Below are 10,717 nucleotides of genomic sequence, written 5' to 3'. Positions count from 1 at the left end.
TCGCTACTCACTCAAACTGGAAATAATGTTGGAATAAAAACCTTTAAAGCTTCATGATGCTGCTTTTCCACTGGAGGAGAATCTACTGTTCTCTTTTGGAGATAATCATAGATTTTCAGGAACAGACTTTGGACAAAGTATTTATTTCAGTCTTAAACATTTATAACAACTTAAGGCAACATCGGTTAAAAAAACAACATTGTTATCTCAATATATTTTTACATAAAGCAGTTTGTATGTAAGTGTGTGTCAAACTGTGGGAAATCAGATGATTTTGACAACCTTGAAGCAACAGCGAGGTAAAAACTGGGGCTTATAGAACATGTCTATGTTGGTGTGCACCGGGGAAAACCCACATTCGATCTCAAAGTGGTGATGCCGGCGGGCGGGAGAGGGAAGCTTCTGGGACGTCCCTGAATTGAAGGAAGCTGTGAAGAAGGGAGGGAACAGGGAGCTGCTGGACGGCACTGGTCCTCATCAGTCGATCTGGTCCTAGCACTGCCCTGAGCTTCAGCCGGCAGATATGAGAAAGATGGGGAATGGAATCTGGAGGAAGGAAAGACAATAAAAATAGTTACTATATAAAGTTTACTACGGAATAGAAGCAAATTGTAAGTGTATATTTTGTGATTGTACCAAAATCTGGAAATGGTTCCCAGGTCTTTTCCACTTTTCTTTGAAACAGGATTTGTTTTAAAGGAGCAGACAAAGTTGACCAGTTGACAAACTGCAGGAAGTAGTTCAACGCATCACTGTCTGCATGTTCCAACCTACAAAGGAACACCGGTCAAGAACCTCCCTCTGATAACTGTCCATAAACGTGTCAGAGTGAGTGGAGAACCTTACATGTGTGGTTGAAGCAGTAGAGAAGGTTCCAGTCCCGCCTTCAGAAGCAGGGGAAGCCAGCAGGCAGCAAAACGTACTTGGTTGAGTGCCACACAGATCAGCTCCCTCAGTTCCTGCAGCGTTAACACAGTTTTCCCAGGATGATGCGACACAGAACAGTGTCGGGTCAAAGTGTCGGGTCGAGGGATCAATCTGTGCTCCAGAATCAGCTCCAGCAGGTCGGTTTTATCTGTGGCCAAGGCAGGAAGCCAGGTCTCCTCAGCCAAACGGACTCCAGCAGCTACCAGCAACCTCACACATTCACTGAAAGAGATTTAATCATGATCAACGGGTTTAACATCTGTTTTATTTTTATTTGAGTGAGTTGGTTCAATCTGCTGCTTTACAAACCTGTATGGTTGGGTGGATGAATGGCACAAGGCGAAGGAGAGTGGGGAAGAGAGGCCCAGGCTTCGTGTGCAGTCTTGGGCATTTGGACTATAACCTTCCCTTAAGAGCAGCTCCACACACCTGTTCTGATGGCTGTGGATCGCTACGTACAATGGACTTACCATGTTATCGTCACGGTCACACACACGATCCGTAACAGCAATCAGCCGCCTGAGGACACTGGATCAACAGAATTACAAAGGTTAAAAAAAACATGGATACAGTTATATGATACAGTATCATCATACAACGGTAGAATGTGTTTTAGAATCAGAAAATATAAACGACAGCAATGAGACGAAATTGTTCAAAAGCTTTGAAAACTGATTCATCTCAGTTATTTATTAAAAAACATGTCAAACATTCTTTGGTTGCAGCTTCTCAATAATGATTATTTGCTTCTCTTCTCTTTGTGTTTTATCACTGAATATCTTAGACAATACTGAAGCTGTCAAATCAATAAAGAGAAGAATCATTAGTTGACTCTATAAAGACAATAATCACTCATCTCAGTTCACAACCCAGTGATGCTGCTTCTTGTTCAGGGGTTTTACTCTAATACACTGACCAACAACACATCAATTAGGGGTTAGGGTTAGTGCAGTACCCGATATGACCAAACTCAGCAGCAGCATGAATGGGAAGCTGGGGCCAGTTACTACTGCAGTCTTTGTTAGGATCGGCCCCATGGTCCAACAACAGGTCCACACATGCCTGGTGGCCCTCCTGAGAGGCGATCAGCAGGGGTGTGGCCAGATCGGCTGCCTGGATGTTCACATTGGCACCTAAAGTAAAAAAACTAACAAATCAAACACAATTCTGATTGATTTTATTTTATTTTATTGCTGATTTAAGAGATAAGGGGCAGAGACAGCAGCTGTCAATTGCTACATATTGAAGCAATGAATAAATGAGTACACGTACGAAGGCCTGAGGAATAAACAACTATTTACCTGCATTGATGAGGATTTCAAGGCATTCCTGCTTTCCATACTGAGCAGCCACAAACAGAGGCGAGATATTGTGGTCGTCTAGCGCCTCCAGGTGGCAGACATTAACCAGAATGCGCACAATATCACCGTGACCCTTGGGGAGTAAAGCTTTATGTTCATTACTAGTTCAGATACAACACACAGAGTTGAGTGTGTGCGTGTGATTTTAACAATAACCTTGAAAACAGCTTGATGAAGGCAGGTCCAGCACGACGGCGTGTGTGTCCTGTTGACTTCTGCACCTTTACGAACCAGCAGCTCCACCACCTCCTTGTGTCCGCCGTCTACGGCTGAAGGAAATCAGAAGCTGATAAATACTAGAGATAGAATGAATCCAAGAGAGTTTAACATTACCAACCCAAAGATAAAATAAAAACCCATCAATTCACATCAGTTTGATACAAATGTTGTACCTGCATACAGAGGACAGGACGAGTCGTTCGTTAGCTGGTTGATGTCGGTGTGTGCTTTGAGGAGGAGTCGGACCACTGCCAGGTGTCCACGCTGTGCTGCCAGGTAACAAGCAGATTCCCCCTCGTGGGTCAGAGAGTTCACATACTGAGCACGGCAGCCACGTGAGGAGCCTCCTGCTTCCACAGAGAAGGAATCAGTTCAACAGTCGTTTCTCAACTTTAAGGCAAATTCATCAACTAGCACTGAAAGGAGAGAGGGAGTCATTGTTTAGTCGATTATTTTGATGGCTGATTACTAGCTTTCCTCTGTTTTATACAAGTGTAAATTGAAATTCTGCACAGTTGGTCCAATTTAGAGACAGGTCCAAAAAGAATAGTTAAGTTAAAAGAAATCCAAACCTTCTCCGGCACTACAGCTTCTAGAATTTCAGGATTTGGTGCATTTCTCTGTTTTATTTCTTTTAGAATCAGTGCATCTAGGTTTTGAACAGCTGTTATGAAGAAAATTAGCTATTTTAGTCAGCAATCCCAGATTCTGAACAGTAGTTTGTGCAGCTTCTCATTCATCCAGGTCCTGATATATATCTGAGGACCTGGAGACACCACCTGGGTGAGAGGTGACACGTCCGTTACCTCTATAACGATACAACTCCTGCAATGGATGTGTGTTTCTTTCAGATCACCTCCTACCAGGAGAAGATAACCCCCCCCTCCCCCCTCCTCCCCTGGTATCAGGCCCTTGTCTCACCGCCGGCCGCAGACAGCACCTCCTGCACACACCCGGCCCTCCCGGCGGCTGCAGACAGCACCTCCTGCACACACCCGGCCCTCCCGCCGGCTGCAGACAGCACCTCCTGCACACACCCGGCCCTCCCGGCGGCTGCAGACAGCACCTCCTGCACACACCCGGCCCTCCCGGCGGCTGCAGACAGCACCTCCTGCACACACCCGGCCCTCCCGGCGGCTGCAGACAGCACCTCCTGCACACACCCGGCCCTCCCGGCGGCTGCAGCCTCGTGCAGGGCGACCCAGCCGCGGTTGTCCCGACAGTCCAGGCTGTGGCCGCCGCGGATCAGCCGCCTCAGCCGCTGCCTGCAGCCGGACCGGGCCGCGGCCGCGACACCGGACACGGTGTCTCCGTAGCACTCCGTGAAGTCCATCGCCTGCCACAGGGACAGCAGTTAGGAGACATCAGAACCAACTAAATGTCTTCATGCGTCAGGATTCACATGAATAACAAAGCTGCGGAGCTTTAATACACATCTGCTAAACTCCCCGAGTCCTTTGAGTTGTACTTTCTGTGACACTTTGACAGTTTAACGAGGATAAAAGCTGATTTCCTTACTCAGTGTCGTCAACTGTCATTTCGGGAGTCGCCGCTTACTGACGTCACACCACAACAACGCGTCACCAGGCGCAGCGACGCGGCTGCGGCAGTGATCCGACGCGTAGATTTAGCGTTAGCAGCTAATTCCCGTTAAAATCAGCTGCTCGGTTATTACCGATATCTACGATACGAGTGAGATCAACTGTCTTTTTAATGAGTTTGAAGAAATGCGAAGGAGACAATTCATAAACCTGAGGGACACGAGCTGAACGCGGCGGGTTGAAGGTAAATGTGACCGTTAGCACATCTGCTGCTTGATGACCCAGTGACAGGAGCTCAGAGGTTATTATTAATATTTAACTGTTCATCTCGACATCAAACAGAACCTATGAGAAGTGTAAGAGGCTGTTTTTCACATAATGCAGCAAATATAAAAGGTCCAAATGAAAAATCCAGATTCTAGACAAGTCGTTAGATTTCATTGTGTCAGATAAATCTGTAATGTTTGGGCTGAAGGTTCATCCTCCTACTTTCTCTTCTGTCCTGACTTCATGCAGCCTGGTCTCCTCATTCTTCTTGTTCACCCTTGTCTCCTACCTTGTCTCCTACCTTGTCTCCTACCTTGTCTCCTGGTAGGTTACCGTCCCTGTGGCCTCAGCAGCATCATGGTGGACATCTCAGTGAAGAGCGGAGCTGCCTGGGTTTGTTCTCCGGGACATCACCTGGCTGATGTCCTGCTTCCTGTGCACGTCCGTGATGGAGAGGAGGAGCTGGGTCCGTCCCAGGGAGACGAGACAAACCGGTAAGAAGTATTCAGCTGGACTTAGTGTCGTAAGGTCAAATCACGCTGTAAGAAGTGATGCTTGAGGAGTTGTGTGTGTGTGTGTCACCACCTGATGACTGATCTGAATGCACATACACACTCATGTCTCTCTGGTGCAGTCCTGTGCTGCTGGAGCAGACAGAGGAAGGGTCTCCCTGTGTCCTGACAGTCTGCTGCAGCTCCTCTGCTGCCATCAGCCGCCTGCTGGTCGTCAGCGAGGCTCGGACCATGGAGCTGTACAACCAGACAGGAGAATACTGTGGGACGGTTCGGGGGGAGAGGGACGAGAGCGTCCAGCAAGACAAGTGTGTTGAATACAGTCGAGATACCATAAGAGAATATACAGATAAATGTCTGATAAATTCTTGTTCTGATAAATGTCTGGAGTGTTTGAGCAGCTTCTCTTCTACTTTCTTCTTGCAGTGAAGACAGAGGACCTTTCTACAGGAAGCAGCTGATCCTGGATCTCCCATCTTCTGCTTGTGAAGTGAAGGTGAGCTACACTCAGGCTCACAAACAGAACATCATCATGTGTCATGTAAACTGTTTTAATGGCGACTCCACATGCAAGCGCCTTGGACCCAACAGCTTTTCATCCCGTTACAATGATAACTACATATGACTGAGCTCAGTTGAATCATCTGTCTCTGTCTCCTAGCTGCTGTCCCTGGCCGGTAGAAGCAGTGTCTTGGTGTGTCGAGTCTTCGTGGGTCTTCAGCAGCTGCAGCCCGGCCCGGCCCGTGGCCCTGGCATTAACATGGAGCAGGTGCAGTGTCTGGTTGAAGAGATGGGAACGAGCCTCTCACCTGGAGCCCAGAACCTCATGGAAATGGTCCATTTCCAACAAAAGGTGGATGTAAAGGAGCAGTGAACATATTTCTATTAAAACTCAAGAGGTGATCAGAGGAAATACAACATTAACTTAAGTTAAAGACTAAACCAACAGTGTGTGTCTCATTCCAGAACCAGACCAGCTCTCTGGGTGGTTTCCTGCCTCTCCTGATGGGTGGTGGAGCTTTGTCTGTCCTGGCTCGAGGAGCAAACACCTCCCCAGCAGCCTTCAGCAACCAAAACCAGTCTGCAGGATCCACGGTATCAGTCTTATCCGTGCTGTTGTTTGCTCTTATGCCACAGCAGATTGGTCCCTCTGTCACTGCTCAAACATGTTTCTATGTTTAGCCTCCACTGGGCTTCATCAGCCCTGCAGACGGAACTCCGGTGTCTGAGAACGGAGCGATGTCCACCGGCTCCACCTCCTCTCCAGACTCCGTACTGTCTGACATCAACACTGAGAACTCAGGTAAAAGAGAAGTAAGACTGTGCAAGGAAATCCACAGGGAGTAGACCTGTCTCCGATGTGGAGGTACATTGTTTCTGACTTGATCTGAATGCAGAATAGAATTTCAGTTTGTGATGAGATGAAAAAGTGAGATGATTCACAGCTTAGTCCCTTTCAACAAACCAGTTTTCAGTGTGGATAAAATCCTCTCCTGTCTTTTAGCCGGCGGTGATAACAGGAGCCTGGTGAACCACGCCCACCTGGCAGAGATGATGTCACAGTTCCTGAAAGGTCAACATGGACAGGCGTTGAACTCGGGCCCCGAGTTCCTGCCCGTGCTCCAGAGCGTCTGCGGTCAGGTGACGCAGCTGAGACTGGATGGTGCTGCCGCGGAGAAGGAGAGGCAGATGAGGAACGGCACCTGGTGAGAGGATTTCACTGAGTCGCTCCTGACGATGAGTTTCAACAATATTTCACTTTTAGTTTGTGTGGATCATGTTTTTTTGTTTTAATATCATCTTGCTGCTGCTGCTCAGAGTAACTATGAATTCATCCTGACTTCTCTCACACTCCTCTAACATCGAACCCATGTCCAGGTAGTAGCTCCATGTTGATGATCTAGCTCCACCTTGTGTCAGAAAGATGTTGGTGCTCGGATACTGTAGCTAAACACTCACATGACAGCAAATGTCAGAAATGCTGTGATCGATTTTTAGATCACAAAACCTTTTTGAATTTAGTTTCATCAAGTCAGACTCATTTTTGACTCTACTTCTTGTTTTGAGGACTTTTAAAGTGACAACACTGTGACTCTCAAACTCCTCAATCTGGATTAAGACCCAGTTCAGCATCGTGTGAAATCAATTTGAAAATAATCACTGAAGTTGTCATACTGTTGTCTGGTACCCATTGTGGTTAGTGAACGAGAGACTACACAGAATGATCCGGGCTGGGTCAGTGCTTGTCCACCACGCAGGACGGACACTGAGACAATAGGTTCATTTATTAGCACTGAATGTGTGAATCGACCGCTACACACCGCACCAAAGAATAAATTACAGATTTAGCTGATACTGATGAAAAGGCTCAGAATGAGCTCACTTGATTTACAGCTGATCTTAGCTTGAAAAGTGAAAAATGTCTTTTTGAAGCGGAGCCACGAGTTTGATAAATGAGGCTCTTTGTCAGAGCAGCACATGTGGGCTGAGAGTCAGCGGAGTCTGACTCCACAGAGCAGAGAGGACAGCGGCTCAGCGGTACGTCTTCACCACAACACATCCGTCATCTTGTCAACCGCGGACATATTTACAGTTTGATACTAGAACAGAAGGAAAGCTAATCTCTTCCATGAGAAAAGGTTTGGCAGCACAAAGTGGAACTTGAGTGTTGTTTGTTTCAAAGCTGCTGATAACACTTTTTTCTGACTTTATAATAATCTCAGTATCCTTTTGAAAATGTTTCAGTTTCCCACATTTGCCAGAATAACTTTGACAAATGCACGAGGTTGGATTTAGTTGTTCGTTCAGCTTGTATGGAAAGATAGTGCAAAATGTCTGGAAATGTTTGAGGAGCTGGAAGAAGAGATGTTTTGTGAATCCTGTTTTTGAACTTTCCCTCCTGGTGGTGAGGATCACACGTTAGCTCAGCTGTCTGAGTTTCATGAGGAGGACGGATGCTGAAGGATTTTGAGGTTAAAGGAGGAAGATGCTCGTCACTCGCTGGGTGGTTGACTTAGTGCTGGTGCTTATATCTGAGTTTTGGTCTCTGATGTGTTCGTGTTCATGAATCTGTCGTTGCTCACCTTTCTATCATCTCCTAAATGTTCTCTTCTCTTTTTTAACACCAATATCGAGTCACATAGTCAATTTATTATCACCGTTACCAAGTGGCAGCTGGTGTTAACAGCTTCTGAGAAAGGCAGCAGAAACTGACGCTCCTGTTCAGACAAGGTTTTCTGTGGATGTATGAACTGAGGTTATCAAACTGATATCTGATGATTATTAATGATTCAAGCATTTGTCTTTGTCTTATCTTGAACACGTCACTTTATATTTATTTTAGTTTAGATCCATGATTTTTGTGCCTCGTTTTGGAACTGAACTCTTTCTCTGAAGACACTTTCCTTTAAAATCAATGTTATCCTGTTGTCCCCCCCCCCGCTCCACAGGGAGTTGGACTCAGCCATGGAGCGGCGTCTAGAGGAGATGGAGCAGAGGCTGAAGGAGCACGTGGACCGTCGCCTGGACGCTCTGGAGCAGAAGTTGGAGAAGGCCCTGCTGAGCGCCCTGCCGCTGGGGGCTCTGAACCAGGGAGGAATGAGCAGCTCAGCAGGAGGAGCAGCGTCCAGCGGCCCGGTGGAGCCGAGCGCTCCGCCCCCGGCCACGCACTGAGCTCAGAGCTGCTAACAGACTAACCTATCATGTGACCTGGGGCCTCGCTGCCCCTGCTGCTCCTCAGACCAGACCCTAGTGTCAGCGGGGGGGGGGGGCAGAGCAGGAAGCAGGCAGGCACTAACAAAGACACAGTTAAAGGTTCAAATGAGAAATATGAACAACATTAACTCAATAACTGTAATAATCTGCTGAAGGTCAAACCAGTTTCTCAGTAGATGAAAGAAACCATCACCACCACTAAAGATCTCATGTCTGTGACGGTTTCTCTGTCTTTTATCTGTAGTTAAGTGAATGTCCTCAATGCACCGATTGTCTCATCAGCTTGTGATGTTGTTATAGTTTCAACTTCAGAAACAAAGAAGTTCCAGCTCCAGAAATCCGATATTTAGTTTAGTAGCAAAACAGAAAATAAAGTAGAACTGGGAGGAAACGTTCAGTCAGAGGAACGTGAGGAGCAGGTTTCATTGCAGTGGTGTTTGATGCTCGGCAGTTCTAACACAATAAGGATCACAACACTCACCTTCACAGTATAAACTAACTGCACTGATCTGTTTCGGTTCGTCGGGTCTGAATTGTTCAGTCCAGTTTGAAAACCGAATAACTAAAGAGTGTATTAAAGAGGCTGTAACTGATTAAGGTGTTATTTTAATATGACACTGTAATGTTTTAATGTCTGTAACATAAAGCTTATCTTGCAATGTAAACTTTAAAATGACTTGACCTGTGACATGGATGATTTTAATAACTGTACTAATGTAAATAGCAAATAAAAATATATTTATACAGATAAATGTACTCTTATTGTTTAGTAACTGTTTATTCCACCGTACTGTTGCACAGAAGTGAATTTCAACAGTAAGTATTTTGCAGAAGGAACAGACACATTTTGAATAACTGGTAACTAATCAGAAAAATCCTTTGGCCTCGATTTGACTGAAGCATGAGTCAGAAAATGCATTTAAAGTTGACAAAGCTAGTTTATTGATATTTTTTGAAGGTAACAATGACAGAGGAAAATGTTGCTCATGAGTTTCCCGTAAGCGAAAATCAACGAAGCTGATGTTTCCTCCAGGGCCTTCCAGGAACGCTGAGTCACACATGGGTTCGAACCACCGAGGTCACAGGCTCCTCAAGTGGAGAGAGAGTCCGGACTGAAGATATCTGAGGAGGATCCTGCTGGAAGACCTCGTCCCAACATGTGGTCAGTCATCACAAATGAAGTGGGTCAGACACCCGTGAGGAGGACAGCAAATTATAAACTGATGTGCGGATGTTTTGTCAGAAATGTGGAGTCAGCAGCAGAGTCGTGGAAGAAAATGTGCTTCGTGAAACAGGAGAAACTGGGTCACTGCTTCATCCTGTGAGGTCGGAGAGGAAAACTGAACTTCTCCAGCTGGGAAATGTCATCCCAGCTGGAATTTAGGAATGAAACGATGGAATTCAACAGTGTACCCCCCCCCCCCCCCTTCACCTTTCAACCACATCATTTCAGCCATGTCTGCACTTCTGTTCCTGCATATTAGTTCAGAAACATTACAAAATCTACACAAAGTTAAGGAGAGTCTCCCAACTACTTATTAAAAGTCTTTAGAAATGTATGACAGCGATTATCATAATGACTATTTGAGAGAATAATTTGGTGGCTTGTGCAGACAAATCAATAATTAGAATAAAAACCAGTAGAAATAATTGCTCAGTCAACAATGTAAGCAGAAGGTCGTCTCTAATTGTCTCATATCACACAATCTCTCTTTGGCAGATGCAGCTGCCTAGTTTCCATTTATTGGAAGGACGTCTCGTCCAAGTTGGTGTAAAAGCTGAGATTGAAAGTTCATTGTTGACATTGGAAACAGCCGTCGACTGTTCGATCTCAAAGTAGAATTAAAAAGATTGATCTGAGGGAACCAACTTTAACCAGGCTGCACAAATTAGTGATTTAATTCAAGTAGCGACAGGACAAACATGGGAGACGCCAGTCTTCTGTTTCGAGCCGTCCTCGGGCCTGTCCTCACCCAGACCTCAGGATTCATTCATTTGACTTGTGGAACTTGTTTTGACCAGATTAAAAAAAGATGAGGAGTTTAATTCTAATGTTTCCACAGTAGATGCTCGTTTATCTTATAATATGGACATTTAGACACACAACTGCTGAACCAGAACGAACTGAACTACAACAAGAAGACGTAAGAATCTCAAAAGAGGGACAGTAGATATA

The 10,717-nt window shown here is 45.8% G+C and overlaps 2 protein-coding genes and 1 long non-coding RNA gene across 5 annotated transcripts; 1 reads left to right on the top strand and 2 right to left on the bottom strand.

Annotated features, from left to right (window-relative positions):
• Positions 1–124: 124 nt before the first annotated feature.
• On the bottom strand, positions 125–3,855 carry asb3 (ankyrin repeat and SOCS box containing 3). 2 transcript variants are annotated; one of them, XM_034570185.1, is made up of 10 exons: positions 3,658–3,855; positions 3,429–3,447; positions 2,681–2,857; positions 2,445–2,557; positions 2,229–2,361; positions 1,883–2,060; positions 1,237–1,455; positions 847–1,149; positions 637–770; positions 125–546 (listed from the first exon to the last, which is right to left on the bottom strand). In XM_034570185.1, exons 1-10 carry the CDS (start codon positions 3,838–3,840, stop codon positions 365–367), a joined length of 1,641 nt encoding a protein of 546 aa, XP_034426076.1. In that variant the 5' UTR covers positions 3,841–3,855; the 3' UTR covers positions 125–364. The 2 variants fall into 2 exon arrangements, with proteins under 2 accessions (XP_034426076.1, XP_034426077.1); XM_034570186.1 differs by having other exon boundaries at positions 2,681–2,854.
• Positions 3,856–4,070: 215 nt separating this feature from the next.
• Positions 4,071–9,285, top strand: c19h10orf88 (chromosome 19 C10orf88 homolog). Of its 2 annotated transcripts, none has more exons than XM_034570192.1 (10): positions 4,071–4,292; positions 4,644–4,809; positions 4,950–5,135; positions 5,254–5,323; positions 5,489–5,680; positions 5,794–5,922; positions 6,010–6,130; positions 6,332–6,533; positions 8,277–9,076; positions 9,110–9,285. In XM_034570192.1, the coding sequence occupies exons 2-9, from the start codon at positions 4,673–4,675 to the stop codon at positions 8,497–8,499; spliced, it is 1,260 nt and encodes a 419-aa protein (XP_034426083.1). In that variant the 5' UTR covers positions 4,071–4,292; positions 4,644–4,672; the 3' UTR covers positions 8,500–9,076; positions 9,110–9,285. The 2 variants fall into 2 exon arrangements, with proteins under 2 accessions (XP_034426083.1, XP_034426082.1); XM_034570191.1 differs by lacking the exon at positions 4,071–4,292 and adding an exon at positions 4,381–4,444.
• A 181-nt stretch (positions 9,286–9,466) lies between these two features.
• On the bottom strand, positions 9,467–9,905 carry LOC117752660. The gene is made up of 2 exons (XR_004612117.1): positions 9,734–9,905; positions 9,467–9,678 (listed from the first exon to the last, which is right to left on the bottom strand). It is a non-coding gene; the product is annotated as an uncharacterized LOC117752660 (long non-coding RNA).
• Positions 9,906–10,717: the final 812 nt, after the last annotated feature.

Source organism: Hippoglossus hippoglossus, chromosome 19, assembly GCF_009819705.1.
Source record: "Hippoglossus hippoglossus isolate fHipHip1 chromosome 19, fHipHip1.pri, whole genome shotgun sequence".
NCBI lineage: Eukaryota > Metazoa > Chordata > Actinopteri > Pleuronectiformes > Pleuronectidae > Hippoglossus > Hippoglossus hippoglossus.
This window is presented reverse-complemented; position numbering and strand designations above follow the sequence as displayed.

Bases quoted from the DNA above. Each gene is read 5' to 3' on its own strand.
- c19h10orf88 (XM_034570191.1), top strand. From the start codon at position 4,396: ATGAGAAGTGTAAGAGGCTGTTTTTCACATAATGCAGCAAATATAAAA. The intron at 5,324-5,488 runs GTGAGCTACACT...TCTGTCTCCTAG, and splicing joins CTTCTGCTTGTGAAGTGAAG to CTGCTGTCCCTGGCCGGTAG. The intron at 6,131-6,331 runs GTAAAAGAGAAG...CCTGTCTTTTAG, and splicing joins CATCAACACTGAGAACTCAG to CCGGCGGTGATAACAGGAGC.
- asb3 (XM_034570185.1), bottom strand. From the start codon at position 3,840: ATGGACTTCACGGAGTGCTACGGAGACACCGTGTCCGGTGTCGCGGCC. The intron at 2,362-2,444 runs GTTATTGTTAAA...TTACTCCCCAAG, and splicing joins TTCATCAAGCTGTTTTCAAG to GGTCACGGTGATATTGTGCG. The intron at 1,456-1,882 runs GTACTGCACTAA...CTGTTGATCCAG, and splicing joins GCTGAGTTTGGTCATATCGG to TGTCCTCAGGCGGCTGATTG.